The sequence below is a fragment of the Melanaphis sacchari genome, unplaced genomic scaffold, assembly GCF_002803265.2.
Source record: "Melanaphis sacchari strain LSU unplaced genomic scaffold, SCAv2.0 Contig4_pilon_pilon, whole genome shotgun sequence".
Lineage (NCBI taxonomy): Eukaryota > Metazoa > Arthropoda > Insecta > Hemiptera > Aphididae > Melanaphis > Melanaphis sacchari.
Window position 1 is genome coordinate 3,321,106 of NW_020271335.1, and position 17,100 is coordinate 3,338,205.

The window sequence follows — 17,100 nt, forward strand, 5'->3', positions numbered from 1 at the left end:
AACATTGTTTATTTTAGAAAAATAATGACCATAATTATTATTTTAATATAGTACCTACAGAAATAATAAATATATTATATTATAACACTTTTCTAGCTCTATCTATAATCCTTATAAACTCTGTAAGGTTCACTTGTCCATCTCCATCTTCATCTGCAGCGTTTAACATATTGATGATTTCCTCATCGGATACTTGTTCCCCTAGTATTTCGGCAACATTCTTTAAATTGTTAAAATCTATTTTGCCTGTATCATCTTCATCGATTAATTGAAAAGCTTTAATCATATCAATCTTAATATCTCTTTTTGGTAATACTTTACGCATTTCCTCTATGAATATTCTCTTTTTTATAAACCCTTTTTGGTCTTTTTCCATTCTAGATAATAATTGTATGTATTGATCTCGGGGCAGTTCCAATCCCAATGCCTTTATTGCAAATTTAAAATCTCTTGTGCTAATTGTCATTTGCCCATTTGTGTCCATTAAGTCAAATGCTTCATTGATTTCAATATCCTTAAAAGAATAATAAAAACAATTTTAACCAAATTAATTTCAATGGTATTTAACTTATTATAAACCTGGTTATCCATAACTCTCTTATAGCTTCTTATTTGTTTTTCAGTTTTAATCAATCGTCTTTAGATAATGTAATTATGACTGATATAAATAATGCATTTTATATTTCAATATTATGTATATAAACATTAAATTAATTATTTATGTGATATTTTATTTCTCTATGGTAACAATTATTTTTAATTTATATATTAATAAAATATATTATGTATATTAAGAAAATACCACTATACACATTTGGAAAATATGACAAAACAAAATACTTACCTAAAGTATACATTATAAATTTATAATTCTTTAAGTTGTTGAAATCACATGTTAGAAATATAAAATACTTGAATTACAAAATAGATTTTAAAACCTTTTTATCTGACCTATTATTAGTTTTAATTTATACCCTTTACCAGCTTCCCCTTTTAAAATAATCATTTTTATAATGTTTAGTACAGATATATTTTTTAAATATTCCAATGTTAAAAGTATGTCAATATCTAGTTCTATTTATTCATTCATATTATTTATTGACAATTTATATTTTAATTATCAATTACCCACAAAAATAGCAAAATTTGGAAACAGAACATTCAACCTCCATAATATATTACTAATACTAAGTATTTAATTTTTTTGTGTATTTTATTGGTAAGGAAATCATACCAACTACAACTGATAGAAGTGTAATTCAGTTTATGTAAAAGTAATAATAAATTTAATTTACTCAATAATCAAATGCAATATTTAATTTTAATAATTAACACCAAGTCTATCAATAATTACACACTTTGTTACATATACTATTACAAGGACATGCCTACTACCTAACCTTGTTGAATAAACTAAACTTAAGTTATTTCAATATTCTATGTTTACAAATTGATTGAATTGGAATTGGAACCTGAGTTACGATTCATAAGTGATACATTTTCCTCATTAATTATGGGCTCCTAATATTAAAAAATATCCATAAATCTAAGTCATTCATGGGTATCTGGATGGGCTATATGCCCATATCAACATTGGAGGTAAGTACAAATGATTAAATTTTAATGTAAATTTAAAATTAACATTGTTTAACATAATAAAAGGAAAACATTTATAGAGTAAGTATTAAACAGTTGATTCATACCCATTAACTATGTAAGTTGGTTTAATAATAAGTGCAAAATTTTCCATTATTCATGCTGCCTTTAATAGTAATACTTATTGAGTAGGTATTCAGTTTCTTCAAATAATCAAAACAAATTTTTCAGAATTATCTCTAATAAACATTATTTTGTTTGCAATTTAGTCAAACGTTTAAATACTTAAAATAATTTAAAAACTTGAGTTGTTAATTTAGTTTAGAAATACAGTGGAACCTTGATAACTTGAATTGATTAGGGCAAAAAAAAATTTGAGCCGATTCGAGTTATTGAAAATATTTTTTTTATTTAAAAATAAAGATTTTATTTTATAATTTTATTTATTTATGTATTTAATATTTACTAATAAATGTATTATGTATGTAAATATGTATATTGTATTAAAATTTAAAAAAAAGTATAAAGTAATAAATATGTATGTATATGCATAAATACATATAGATACACATAACCACGTAGGTACTGAAGTCTGAAAATAATAATAATAAATTAGGTAATAAATAATAATCATTATTCATGGATTAATATTAGGATTCTGGATTATTGTTGTATGTGTTTTTAAAACTCCACGGAAAATATAGGTATTGTTTTTAGTTACAATGGGTGAAAGGCTGTTCTTTGCAACGAACATATCTTGGCGGGCAGAAAAAATATTTCTTCAAATGACCATATTCCTGGTACAGTAATGACTAGGGCCAACAATTATATGCCCTAAAAATCTATAAAATATGCATGCAGTTATGCCTTAAAAAATACCAAAATATGCCCTTAAAATATGCTCTAAAAAAAAAATGTTATTTTATATTTTTAATTAAATGGTTTATTTTTTTTATATATTAATATATTATTCAGTATTCTATAATACAATTATTGCTAATAATTACCTAACAAAAAAGTGTGGTATTATAAATCGTTTTTCACATGTAACCTTCACCTCGCATATTTTACAAAACAATATATTCCCATCCAAAGAAAATATTTTTTCTCCAAATTCAGAGATGTAATTATTGACACGACTAGTGTTAGAAGTTTTCACTTTGGCATTTTAAAACGATCGATTTAATAACGCACCACACGTGTAAAACCACGACTAACAACTACGATAGCCGATAGGTAAGATAAAATACGTATAATGGCATACGGGCATATATTTGTTGACCCTAATGATTAGTGATTAAGATTAGATTTTTATAAATGAGTTGAATTACCCATAGGCCATAATAAAGTATACATTATATTATATGAGTGAAACAAATTAATATTTTATGATTATTGATTCCTAAATGTTTAAGATCCTAAATATGCTGCAAAAATAAACAAAATACTAAAAAATGCTCTTAAAATGCAAAAATGCTAAAATATGCAAAAATAAAATTTGTATACAGCATCGTTAGGTTATGAACCAAATTTTAATATAAGCTAGTTATTTTTTGGACCAACCAATAAAAATATGCAAATGCATATAATTGTTGTCCCTAGTAATGACATTGTAGTATGTCTTTTCGTTTACGCGGTATTTCGATTTTTATTTTAGTGTGTAGTAATGAATTTATCCTGCATGGCTGCATATGTCAGAATTGATTGCTGCTGGCTCAAGATTTACAAAAACATTAAAAGATTGTTTTTTGTGGTTTTTTGAATAACGTTAGTGACTTGAAGCATTGATAGACCAATTTCTTCTATAATAATTCCTATTTTAACTATCAGTGTTGACGGATGTAAGTTATGGACTACAATTTTGAACGGTTTATCTTTAAACGGTTGATACTTGATAGCCAATACCTGATGAGTGATTTAGTATTGTACAATGTTTTCTTTTAGAAAGTAAATTATTTTCCGATAAAATTCAGGTTGGGTAATTTGAACTTTTAAATTATTTGTTGACTATTTAAATATGAAATTTACAGAACCAATCAAATTTATAAGTTGATTACGAAAGCCAACCAAGTATTCCACGAACGGCACGACTATACATATTGGTGGTGGTAATTTTATTTTAAGCATTTTAGCAGAATGTTTATTATGTTATATGCACAAGGTTCAGTACTCAGTAGGTTGGTGGGTATTGTCATATCAGGTACGTGGAGAGTAGCGATTTGCTTTAATTAACATTTATTTATTAATTATTTATTTTTTATATTCTTGTGTATCAGATTTCGTCCGTCTCGCAGATACGGTGTTACGGCAAATTTGGAATTCATTATATTTAATCAAACGGTTGTACCAATGTACCATTATCGTGTATCAGATGAACATAATTATATAATAAATAAAAATTCACAATAAACGTTAATGGAGCGCGCACGCGTATGTGTGTGTGACCAACCAGCTGATGTTGACTGTAAAACTCGTCTGTTTTTTGCTATTTTGCTGCTGAGTGTTGAGATATAAAAAAGAAAAATGTTATAGGCCTTATAACACCGATAGATTTTGGATTCGTTTGTAACGTTAACCTTATATTACATACTTAATAATCGTTTACATTAACAATGTTTTTTGGTTTATGATTTTTCGAATATTAATATTTTAATTTTTTTTATGACTCAACTAAATAATTTTTAGTTTAATACTTTTAGTACAAAATATTTTAGCACCGGATCAAATGTGGCTCATTTATCATTGGCTGTTTTTTACTAGAACAAATGAATGATAAATGAGATGACCTAATACTTTGTTTGATGTTTTTTTTAAAAATTCATTGTAATATTATTTTGCAAGGATAGGTAGTTAATTATATTAAGCGATAAAAATGTAATTTTCTCATGGTAAATTGAACATAATACTTTTAATTAGAAAATGAAAATGAAAAAAATGTAATGTGACATAGATATAACTAATTAACCAATTTTAAACAAGATATACAATTATATTTCTTGTAAATTTAAAACATATTTACTGGAATCGTATTTGTATAGTGAGATAGATTAGTGGTGTAGTCTAAGCAATGCATTTGAAAGTTGATAATGTGTTAAATATTTAGATAATAATTTGTACACATATTTTCGCGAGTAGGAATGTAATTTTAGTTGTATACTAACATGAACGATTATTCAGACGTGACTTTGATTGTATTATTTATGAATTATTTCATTTTTTCTCACAGACGAAGTTAAATAAATAATTTAATAAAATTTACACTTAAATATCAATCATTGACTTTGGCACATATTAGTTTGTGATTATATTTAAATATTCTCAAAATTATTCAAGCTTTATATTTATTTATTTTTACATCAAAAATGTGTTATTTTTTTTCAAATAATTACAAGTTATTTAGCAATATTTATTTATATTACAGATATTTTTTGTGACTTGGGAAAGTCAATTCTCTATCACTATTTTGGTAACAAATTGATTTATTAAATTAATATAAAAGTAATTTTTTATAACTGTGCAGTAATAACCATTTTATCTTAAATAAACATAATAAAATATACTCGTTGTTAATCATTAAAATGTATGTCTTCAGATTTCAAATAAACCTATAATTTTAAATAAATCTTTTTAATTTATTTTTCTTGTAAAAATTACCAAGAACAGACATACAATTCTATTAGATTTAGTACTATGTATAGAACATTTATTGTATTCAATTATTTTATTATAACTACAAATATAAAGACCATATTGTTTTTGTTCACCATTTTATGTTAAATCTATGATTTTATTATTTGGACTGTACCTCTACAAAATAAAATCGTTTTTTATTAAGTTAGAAGTAGGGTTTCAAATCCCAGTTATTTTTGTTAAATTCTTACATCTTTTAATTGAATAATTTTTTATAAAAATTTTACGATTTTGAAAAATGTATCGGGTGATAGATCCTTTTACTTAAAATAAAATCAGTACATTGTTTATAATTGAATTTAAGAAATTAACAAAAATTATACGTAACAGATTTAATATACATATTGATATATCAATAATAATTATCATACTTTTATTTATAGATGAATAATAACCTGGAACATACATTATTTGGGCGACATCATGTCCAATCGCAGAATGTTAAACAAAAATAAAAATTATGTGAATTACTATTTATTGAATGGACTACTTGTGATGGTTTATATAATGGTAAATACAAATATAAATTGATAATTATAATTTAGAAATAGAAAAAAACATTTTAATTTTATTTAAATGTATAATATCAACATATTTGTTTAATAATACCTACTTTAAAAGTTTGTAAAAAATAATTTTAAATTTCAAATAAACATTGATAAAAAAAAAAAAATCGGTATTTTATCATATTCAACAAGTTATTTTATTCTGAATATATCTTAGTAGTTAGTATTTAAAAAAATTGTTTAACAGAATGATTTGAAACTGAAATTTATATGTAAGAAAAATTAATATATATGGTGTGAAAAGTTTAAAATTATATAAAGTATCTATATGTACATAATAAATATAATAATAAATAGAATCTTACCTCGTTCTTTAGATTATTTTGCGTTAATAATATTAGCCTCTTCAAAATTATTAATATCAAAAAAAAAAAAAAAAAAACTATTATAATTACGTATTTAAAATGTAAATTAAAAATAATAAATGGTTTTTTTCTATTAGACTTTGATGTCGGAATCACATAGTAGCACATTAGAAACGGAGTCAAATACCAGTTGTTCAGATGCAATAACATGCACTAAATGTACTATTAAAGCGCAATGTCAATGGCTTTTAAAACAACAGGAGTGTAAAAAAAAGATTTTAATACATTTTTCAAGTTTATTAGTTTCTACTACAGAGGAATGTCCACAATTTTCAGTCGATAGGAAATATCATTATAACGATTTTGTTATTAAATTGAAATATACTTTTAGAGTATCAAATGATTCATTAGGTTTCATGAATTATCTTCGGACCAGTAAAATTAATCTACAAAGATCATTAATCAGAGATAAAATTAGTTATAACGAGATAACATATGATGGTTTTATATTTTCATTTTACATGACGACATTTTTATTCAAATTAAATATTCCGTCGATCACTGAATTTATTTTTATTGAGTTCAATGACGTCATGCTGCGGTTTGACAACGTCGCCGATCGTTATGTTACATTTTATAAACATGATAGATGTGCTGACGATGAGGACAAATACTGTGCGTCTTGTGCATGGAATTACCAAGGGTGCCCGAACTACTTGAAATGGTGTTCACACGAAAACAGCTGTGAGGGTCGAAAGCAGTTGTATCTAAAGAATAACACCGAAGAAATAAATCTTTTAAAATCTTTTTTTTACCCGCAGAATAATGAAGCCTACGTGACGAGCGACTGTCCCAAAGTAAACATAATAGCGGTCGATCCGCTGTCTGGACCGCAGACTGGTGGAACGGCTATAACGATCACGGTTAGAAACCACAGGATACTTGCGGAGAACCAAACAATATTAGTGAAGGTGGCAGGGACGGAGTGTACAAGCCTCAAGACGTTAGGACCCGAGACGATCACTTGCACCACGTCACCATGGGTGAACACCACAGAAGGATCACTAACCCTCGGTCCGATCTTGGTTAAGTATTCGTCGAACCAAGGTGAATTAACGATTGAATCGTCACAGATATTTCAGTTTGACGTCCCTCCTATTTGCGGCACGCCCAGTCCTGTACTGGACACGAACCAACGACTTAGAGCCTTGGAATCGGGTGACATCACTGTACCAGTGCGTGGTGTCCATTTCGTCAAACCATGTGTTGTATCCTCCGCCCGACTCTTCGTCTTGCTACCAAACGGTACCATGCAATTCGCTTCCAATTATTGTGATATACCAGTCAACGACACGTTTATGGTCTGTCGATCGCCGATAGTAGAGAGCCGTGTCTGGATGGACGAAGACTCGCCCATTGAAGAGCTGGTGCTAAATTTCGGGCTGAATTTGATGAACTTCATCGGGAATCAATCGATTTTCGTGCAAGGGCCGTCGTATGGTTATCATGTACTCTTTGATCCGGTGCTAGTGGATTTTAATATAATAAACAGTACTGGTTCAGTAGTCTTCAACGGTCGCTACTTGAATCACTTGCCGTCCGACGTCATCTTAATACGAATTCTGAACTCATCGGAAGCGGATTGTGAATCTATATCAGATTGTTCAATTATGGCTGGTTGCGAAAATGTTGTGTTTTCACAACAAAAAATCATATGTGAACCAAACACGACTATTGCTTCAGCTGCCATCGCATCGCGCAAGATTTTGATCATGATCGGTGATTCGTTGTCGTACACCGTGTCCAATAGATTGCCACCCCCCGATCTTTCCAATTTTACCTACCTCAAACAACCGTCGACACTTTTCGGTTGGTGCCGAGCGATAATCGCCTTGTCCACGTCGCTGTTGATTGTTTGCGCGTTAATTTATTGTTTAAAAACCAAAAATCGATACGACTTACCGGAAACCGTTTGTTACCCACTGGTGGCTTCCACAGGATTATAAGAATATGGTCTACATACTGCGCTGTAGTTTTAAATCTTTAATTCATTAGTAGTGTGTTAAAAAATAATACGAGTTTTCCAATTATCTTTGAAAATGAATTTATTTTGATGAAATATGTATAAAATAGTTTTTAGAATATCTCAAATAATTTAATTGTGTTCAATTTGTTGAGGAAGCCCTTAAAAAATTACCAACAACAATGTGCACACTTTGGTCTATTATTTTAACTCGAATAATTCTTCACCAAGGAAATTTTGAATTAAATATTTTTTTTTCTTCTTAAAACATTTAAATAGTTAAAAAAACTATTCAGGGTTGGTATTATGTCCAAAAATTATAGTATGTAATCACTAATAACTAAATGAGTATTTCCAAAAACATAAGTTAAATATTAAACAAATAATATAATAAAATTATTTATTTTTTTTTATACTTTTAAAATATATTTTATCAAACAGTGCAGGCATATTTTTTTTTTAATTTGACGGTGAATGTAGAATTTAAAAGTAATATTGTATTTTAAATGCTAAATTACGATCTTGGTAAAAATAAATGTATGTGCTGTGCTAGAAAATAATAGCAAATTACCACTAGATTTTTGTTAACAATTATCATTATAATTAGTTGATAATATTGAAATTTACAAAACACTGTCTAATTAAAATATTTAAATCATATGTTCAATTAATAATCAAAAATGTTCATAATGTGATTAATTCTAAATATATGAAATACAGCTATTTAAGTTAAGTATAATTTTATAATTAAATGTAATCCAATATTCCACATACTTTTAAATGACATAAACATCGTAATACATACGTATGTGTGTATAATATTATATAATTTGTAAAAAATATTTTTCAGTATTAATATTAATTTAATAATTTTGATAATTTCTACGTATTACTTAGGTATAAGTATTTTTTGTTTTGTTTTGTTTTTTTTTTTAAAAAAAATTTTGATTATTATTTATATTTATATCATGTTATATGCATACATAATATATTTATAACTTTAAATTCACCAAATTCAACTTTGTTTAGTTTTTGGGAAATGATAATTATTGATTTTAACATGTTTAATACGTATTTATAGTAACGATGAAATACATTTTTAATTCAAGTCCAAATCTGTAGAAAATTATGTATCAATATGACAACTGATGATAGTTTATAATGTAGTAATGGTCATTAAAACCTATGTTTTCAATGCTTTTAATGGGAGTCAGTTGAAACGTCGACAATCAAAATATTGACAAGTTAAAATGCCGACGATTAAAACATCGGCAAATACAAAATGTCGACATATTTTATAACTATTTGATTTAATACTGAGGTTAGTGTTCTCCGTCAAGTTCTTCGCTAGTTACAAACTTACATTTTTCAAAAATGTGTTTTTTTCAAAATTTTGGTTTTCCTCAAAGTTTATTATCCTGTTAACTAAGGTATCATGTGTAATATAATAACCCGTGATATAAAATATCCAGCAAATAAATAGTATCCCTTCAAATATAACACCCCTCAAAGTATAATATCCCGCTAAGTATGGTATCACGTGTAATATAATAACCCGCGATATATACTCTCTTGCTGAATATTGTATCCTTTTAAATATAGCTTCCCGCCAAAAATAGTGTCCCTCTAAATATGGCATCCCTCAAATTTATTGAAAATAAATAAATAGAATCTCGAGTTATTTTTAAAGAAGAGAAATGTCTTCAACAATTACATTTAATTTAATTTAAAATAAATTAAATTTTTTATTATACAAAATATATAATATATTTTTCGATTATTATTTTTACATTTTAAAACAATTAACTGGTTCTAAATATACCAAGTATTTACAAATTAAACAAATATTCACATAATTAAATTATTATAAATTAATAGGTAACATATTATTTTAATAATATATAATTTACAGTGTAGGATAATTTTGTATGTCAAATTAGTCAAGGTTCTAATTATTTGGTGATTTTCCATCTTCTATGGATCTTGAATAAATTATACTTAATCTTTCGTCCATAGGTAAACCTCTCTTTGCTTTTTCCTTTTCTTTTAGATAATATTGTTCAAAGTCATCCCATGGTTGTAATTCGCCGGTTCCAAAGAACCCATATATTACAGATGATGCTGTCATAACTATCATCATAATCCAAAATACTAGACGCCACTCTAAAACGGTTCTCTGAAAAATTACAAAAAAAATTATGTATTATTATACATTTATTTACATCAAGTAGTTGCAAATAATATTGAATCATACAAAATCTAACTATTAAGTATTAACCCTTCGTTAGGTATGCAATATATATATTTTATAACGTCAGTGGTTGCATTGAGTACAATTATTATATGCCAATACTATTTATTTTTTTAAATTACTCAAATCATATTTAATTAATTATCATTATAAATGTAGAACTTAAAAAAATTATCTTTATATTTTATAATATATTAGTGAAAAAATAAATTTGCATTTAAGAAAAACCTATAAATTATAATTTTTATAAACTAGGTATATGTTATTATCTACAGAGTTACAACATTTGAAACATAATAAAGCAACTTTTCAGAGAAATTAATGATTGAGGTAAAAAATATTTATATGTATATTTATACTTTTAAATTGTTCATGTTCATAGGAATCATAAACTTTAAAAAAAAAAGTTATAGGGTGGTTAGTCGTATGTGGAACATTAAAATCTAGTTGACTTTGACAAAAGTATACAAGAGTATGAAATTATTTAATTTGAAAATAAAAATATATAATATTGAGAATATTTATCCGCGAAGAATATACAAAATTTAACAAACATTATTGGTTGTTTGCATTATAAGACCTTGAGGTACAAATTATATACCTAGTACCTATATACCCCATGTGAAAATGTAAATAACTAAGGATAAAAATTATATCATTATTTTAAATCGGTATACATTCTCGAGGATTTAATATTATCAAAAACTAAATTTCAACATGAATAGTAAATAAAAACAAAATAAAACAAATAAATTATGCATTAAGTTATTAACGTAGATACATTATTAATATTAGCGATATTACATATTATAATAAGCCAATAAGTATCTTCTATCTACCATATACTTACATTTGGTGTCAAAATTCCAGCAACGTATGGAGTGGCCATTCCTGATAAACAACCAATGCCATTGACCAATGCCATTATAGTAGGAGAATAATTGGGAGACAAATCAAGTGAATTGATACGAATACTAGGATAACAGAATCCCATTAGTGCCATACCCAAAGTAAAACACAAAGTTGCGATCATTTTGTCACATCCGACAAACGAAGCACACATCACACCCATACCAGGCCCGACAGTTCCTGAAACCAAGTTATTTGTCAGTTCCGCGCATTATTATAAAAGTGATATTTTAATATTCAATCTCACCTATTATAGCGTAAATTTTTCTGACTGCAGTGACAGTCATTATTCGTTTGCTAATCAACCGGTCAGCTAATATGCTAGCTAAGATCGATGTTACCCATTGAGCAATGTATGGAATGGACGACAATAAACCGTTCTGTCAAATAAACATCAACGTTTTAAATTACTACTATGTACAATCTATACTGCAAACCATATCCATTAGGAGTCTCAAATGTCGATTAAACTTACCTCAGTAATGGAAAAGTGTAATACGTCACTCATATATTTAGGAAGATCACTGATAATTGTAAAACCACCCCAATCATGTCCTGCTTCAACAATGATTAGTGCCCATACTGGCCACGACGTTAATATAGACTTCCATGGTGTGGGGGGCAAGTCCTGTTAAAACCAATCAAATAAAAATTATGTCATCTTGAAAACATTGTTATAAAATAGTGACAATATCTTGTTCATTATAACGTTACACGTATTTTTTTCCTTTCTAGACTTCCAATCGACCGTTTTAAGTAGTCACGCTCCATATCCGATATGAACGGGTGGGAGTTCGGATCGTTGTAAACGAACAAGCACCAGAGCACAAACCAAATCAACGAGGTTATGCCAAAGAAGTAAAATACGTTTGGCCAACCACCGGGTATGTATTGTATGATAAAACCACTCAAAAAGTTTGAGAAAATATTACCAATCTGTACACCTGTTAGATACATAGGTTATTAATATCTTTCTAAGTTATTAATGTGTATATTTAATTAATGGTCATTAAAATGTTATTGATAATATATTAAGTTAAAAGGTAATTGTGCGTTTTTTATGTATATAGCATATATTTTACCTGCAAATACCAGCGTGGAAAGCTTTCCTTTTTCTTCAGGCGGGGCCCACTGTGCTAGGAGTGTGCATAGAGCCGGAAACGTAGTGCCCTGGAAAACAATTATAAGTTAGTTGTAACTCGTATTAAAATCTATGACAGTTCCAATCATCATTTTTACTTCTCCGAGTCCTTCGACGAACCGTAGGATGGTCAGTGGTCTGGAACCCATGTATGCAACGTACGGTGTCAGAAGCGTAAAGATTGCAGTGGAAAGTATTCCTAAGCCCATAGTGTGTTTACCACCGAACTTCTGAGACAAGATGCCGCCGGGTAAATGCGTAATTATGTAACCATAATAGAACGCTGACAGGACTTCACCCTGCGTCTTCTCGTCCCAATCGAATCGATCTTGGAACTCATAATCGACCATGTTTGTCTTATTGGACTTTAAGTGGTTATGCGACGATGATTTTGGCATTGGGCAGTAGTCGTGATGAACATTGGATGTTGCACTATTATCGACCACTATCACAGGCCTGACCATTTGCGTAAGCGTTATGCCCAAACAGGCCCGCATTACATATGCCATCGTCACTCCCGTCATCCCCATCACGGCCATCACCCATCTCTGAGACACTTGTCCTGTAATAAAAAAGAATTTCATTCGTCAGTCGATCATTAATTCACTATGTAGAAACGTTTTTTTTTTATATAATCTTAATCGTGATTTTGAAAAAAAAAAAGAATTAATAAGTTCTAGACAGAATGATAGCTTGTGTCGGACACACAACAAGGTTGATATGTCCTGTTATATAGTCGACGAGTGAATGAGAGGTGTTTATATCAAAACTATACGGCTGTTATTATCATTTAGGATCAAGAATAGATTATTGATGTTGACAAAACAGAAACCACCATTTATTATATTGTCGTATACAACAGAATGTTATCATATATTCGTATAGCCTTTATACGTAATATGTTATATAGATACGCAATAGTCTATATTACATTCACTTTTAAATGTTAATAGTTATTATAAATTACTTTGTATTTGAAACACAGTAATAACAACGTGGAACCAACCAAAATGTTAATAAAATATAATTGAGTGATTCAAATATTATATAAATGGGATAAAATGAATAGTGAGACGATATGATTTTATGACTTTTAAAAATATAAATTATTTTATAAAACCCTAATTAGTTATAGTAGGTGCATTATTAATATTAAATAATACATTAATGAAATTATATCTCTAATTTATAAATTTACAATATTACTATTATAGGTATTATGTTAATAATATTATGCATATTTTGAAGTCATACAACTTTAACTATGTAATAAGATAAAAAAAACAATTAAAATTAAATCATTTTAATCGAATGAATTTAATATTAAATTATTATAATGAAAACAATTTATTATTTTCTATAATGATTTATTATACTATCGTATATATTAATTTGTTTGATGTTAATGATTTATGAATTATCATGTACCTACTACCTACAATAAATTAATTAATAGTGTAAATAATTATTATTATAAACAGGTAATTTTTTTTTCGTACTTTGTTAATTGGAAATTTTGCATTAATCATTAAAAATTTTTTATTTGAAATGTTGTAGATAATACTTTTCTTTTATTTGCAAATCTTATGTTAGTTTTTCTTCTTAATTTGTTTAAATATTATTAAACTTATTCTTTTTAGTTTTTATAGGCTTTGTATAATACATTAAGATATTAATTTCAATAAAACATTTTTTTTAAATTTTTGTTTTTACTGTTTTTTTTTCTTCAATAAGTTTAAAAATATCTAAGTTTTCGAGTAAAAATAATAAATAACTGAAGTTCTTTCCTAAAATATTGTATAATATCGTGATGTTAAGACATAAAATCTTATCTAAAAACAGAATATTTGTTAATTTTTATGATTTTATTATTATAATTATTAATAGGTACTTATAAATTATTTAATTGTTTACATTTTTTTATCTATAAATTCATTAATTGTTATTATATTATAAGAACATAATATTTTATTATGCAATAGAAAGCTAAGCGTTTACTTACGTGAATTGAATTTCATATTGGTAGACAGTTAATAGTCGCTTCGGTGTTATTTACGTTATTTACACGGTAGAATTAATTAGGACGGAATTTTCTGAAGATCACCGAGATAAATAGGAAAGACATTTACGAATTAGAAAACATTCACTTGGGTTCTTCTTAGTAGTATTTCATGTACGTAATACCATCTGAGTAAATGCAGTGAATTAAAACAATAATATTAAAAAAATTATACAATAATAAATTTAGATATATTATATATATATATATATATATGTATAATATAAAATATGTTCCCGCGAAATACAACGAATACGTGGACTGTTGCAATCGGCGAAAAAAACGCGACGTCTTCAAACGTAAACTTTCGTCTGAACACTGTTAACTCGTCAGACTGAGACACAACATAACATGATAATGTTACTATGTGATTCGCGTGGAGTGAGTGGGTGATTAAGATGTTCGCTTCTTTTATTGTATTCCGTTGGCCTTATCTGAATATTTATCATTGGATTTATGTTTTGTGTCGATTGAAAGCACATGTTCTTGTTTGTGTATAAATGTTTTAAGAATTTATGATATATAAGGTATTAATTATTATGTTTATTGGCTTCTCGAACAACAGTAGTTCGTAATGAAACGAATAACAAACGTCTTGCAATCGTTGAACTATTATTAAATATTAATTATGGTATTAATAAAATACGTGAATCGCAAATCTAAGAAATTCAATTCAGCGGCATAGCTATGGGGTGGGGGGATGTTGGGGATAGATCCTTACCCAGTGACTTTTTTTTAATGTTTAATGCATTAACGTATACTCGATATAAGATTGTTTGATTATAAAATTACTCATATTATGTTATTATCACAGATATAATATGCAATATTTTATGTTTATCCAATAAGTTATATACCCCCTCCCCTTCCCAAAACAAAACCATAACTACGCCACTGATTCAAATTCACCAAGTGGTTACCGAACAGTGATAATTATAATGGCAACACAAACAACGTGCACGATTCACAATTATTATTATAAGCGGTACGTATTGTATTAAACGGACACACAGGTTCAATAATTGTGGTTCGCATGTTTTTGTTTGTTTGTTTATACGCGCATAAATTTGTGTTATTAATCATTGGATACAGGATAAGTAAGTATGTAAATATATGGCGGGTCATGACTGATGATATATTATAGAATTTTTGGATTTTTCTCAAGGTTTTCGGTTATTTTTTATCGGCAAGTCTTAGCCCATATAACTACAGTCAATAGTACTGTACAGTTCGAAATGCGTATACCATTTTTTTATAGGTAGGTCATGTTATCGATCACTAAGAAATTGCAAGGCTCGGTCAAAAGATTACAGCCACAGATTGCGAGTCGTTAATCATTTACTTTTATATAAAATTAACATTATAATAGCTGGCTTGTGTAGTGAACTCGTCGAAAAATGTAAACCTGTTTATAAAGAAAACGTGTACCCATAATTTATTAATTTTATATTCATCGCTCATCGGATATACTGAAAATGTACAATCAATTTAGTTTCTTTATTTAGATTATCGTGGATCGTTGACCTAACACTATTAAAAAATATTACCTGTCTATTATATTTTAAATTTTAAACGAATTTATGAGTAAGTATACAAAATGTAATTTAAAAAATAATTAAAAGTATCTCATGTCGCTATAAAAATATCAAAATAACCAACAATGTCCAACAACACAATATAATGATTTTAAAATCCAAAATAAGTTTCTTTGACTCAATAAAAACAATAAATATCTGTCGTGTTATACAAAATGTAAATTTTATTTTAAAATATGTTATTTGTGTATGTTGGATGACTACTAAATACATAACATTTTGTGACTTGTGTCGTTTTTATATTTTTATTGAGATTGAGCAATGAGTCGTAAAATAGACACGCTCAAAAGAGCTTTAAGTTTACCAAAGTTTACCAAGAGTAAAATACAGGTTTACATACTTCGGAGGTGTAGTATTCATTGTACTTTTAGCGCTATTTTTACTGTAATTTTCGACAAAATGTCTAGAAAATAACTGTACCTAATATAAGCTAAGTCACAAATGCCCTTATAATAATTTTATTGTAACTATATAATGTCATATTTCAACATAATTTATATTCTATTACATTTTATGCGCATGTATTAAATAATATCACCTATGTAAAAATTTAGGGTTGGAAAATATAATTGACATTTTGGTAAAAAAATTGAAACACTATTTTTATTCATAAAACTTTATTTTAATGTTCATACGCAAAAATAATTGAGAAAAGTTGTGTCTCCAAGTTACACCTTCCATACCACGTGATAATGATGTCAACAACGGGATTGTCTACACTCAAAGCATTTAAAATTAAATTTTGCAATAGTAGTTTAACGAAATTATCAATAACTTATGCTATAAGTGTTCGTGGCCGCTTAATGTATATTATTTAATTGAGACTATACAAGCGTGTTTTTCGTTTCTAGGATTAATGTACAAGTAGTATAAACCACGTGTTTTTCAGATGCATAATAATATCTAAATATACTTATAACCACCTTATTTCATTTTCATTACAATCAGTTCCAATTTATATTTAT

At 27.4% G+C, this 17,100-nt stretch overlaps 3 protein-coding genes across 4 annotated transcripts; 1 reads left to right on the forward strand and 2 right to left on the reverse strand.

Moving 5' to 3' along the window:
* Nucleotides 1-18: 18 nt before the first annotated feature.
* LOC112598738 (caltractin-like) lies at nucleotides 19-2,770 on the reverse strand. The gene is made up of 2 exons (XM_025345321.1): nucleotides 2,604-2,770; nucleotides 19-514 (listed from the first exon to the last, which is right to left on the reverse strand). Exon 2 carries the CDS (start codon nucleotides 482-484, stop codon nucleotides 80-82), a length of 405 nt encoding a protein of 134 aa, XP_025201106.1. The 5' UTR covers nucleotides 485-514; nucleotides 2,604-2,770; the 3' UTR covers nucleotides 19-79.
* Nucleotides 1,450-8,523, forward strand: LOC112598737. 2 transcript variants are annotated; one of them, XM_025345320.1, is made up of 3 exons: nucleotides 1,450-1,599; nucleotides 5,670-5,796; nucleotides 6,295-8,523. In XM_025345320.1, exons 2-3 carry the CDS (start codon nucleotides 5,710-5,712, stop codon nucleotides 8,161-8,163), a joined length of 1,956 nt encoding a protein of 651 aa, XP_025201105.1. In that variant the 5' UTR covers nucleotides 1,450-1,599; nucleotides 5,670-5,709; the 3' UTR covers nucleotides 8,164-8,523. The 2 variants fall into 2 exon arrangements, with proteins under 2 accessions (XP_025201105.1, XP_025201104.1); XM_025345319.1 differs by lacking the exon at nucleotides 1,450-1,599 and adding an exon at nucleotides 4,960-5,062.
* Nucleotides 8,524-10,031: 1,508 nt separating this feature from the next.
* Nucleotides 10,032-14,936, reverse strand: LOC112598769 (sialin-like). The gene is made up of 8 exons (XM_025345370.1): nucleotides 14,484-14,936; nucleotides 12,580-13,043; nucleotides 12,423-12,510; nucleotides 12,061-12,284; nucleotides 11,816-11,968; nucleotides 11,588-11,720; nucleotides 11,282-11,520; nucleotides 10,032-10,356 (listed from the first exon to the last, which is right to left on the reverse strand). Exons 1-8 carry the CDS (start codon nucleotides 14,497-14,499, stop codon nucleotides 10,129-10,131), a joined length of 1,545 nt encoding a protein of 514 aa, XP_025201155.1. The 5' UTR covers nucleotides 14,500-14,936; the 3' UTR covers nucleotides 10,032-10,128.
* Nucleotides 14,937-17,100: the final 2,164 nt, after the last annotated feature.

Excerpts from the sequence above, each read along its gene's own strand:
- LOC112598738 (XM_025345321.1), bottom strand. The coding sequence starts at position 484 with ATGGACACAAATGGGCAAATGACAATTAGCACAAGAGATTTTAAATTT.
- LOC112598737 (XM_025345320.1), top strand. The coding sequence starts at position 5,710 with ATGTCCAATCGCAGAATGTTAAACAAAAATAAAAATTATGTGAATTAC. Across the intron at positions 5,797-6,294 it reads TTGTGATGGTTTATATAATG|ACTTTGATGTCGGAATCACA; the intron begins GTAAATACAAAT and ends TTTTTCTATTAG.
- LOC112598769 (XM_025345370.1), bottom strand. Across the intron at positions 12,285-12,422 it reads TTCCACGCTGGTATTTGCAG|GTGTACAGATTGGTAATATT; the intron begins GTAAAATATATG and ends TGTATCTAACAG. Across the intron at positions 11,521-11,587 it reads AAAAATTTACGCTATAATAG|GAACTGTCGGGCCTGGTATG; the intron begins GTGAGATTGAAT and ends ACTTGGTTTCAG.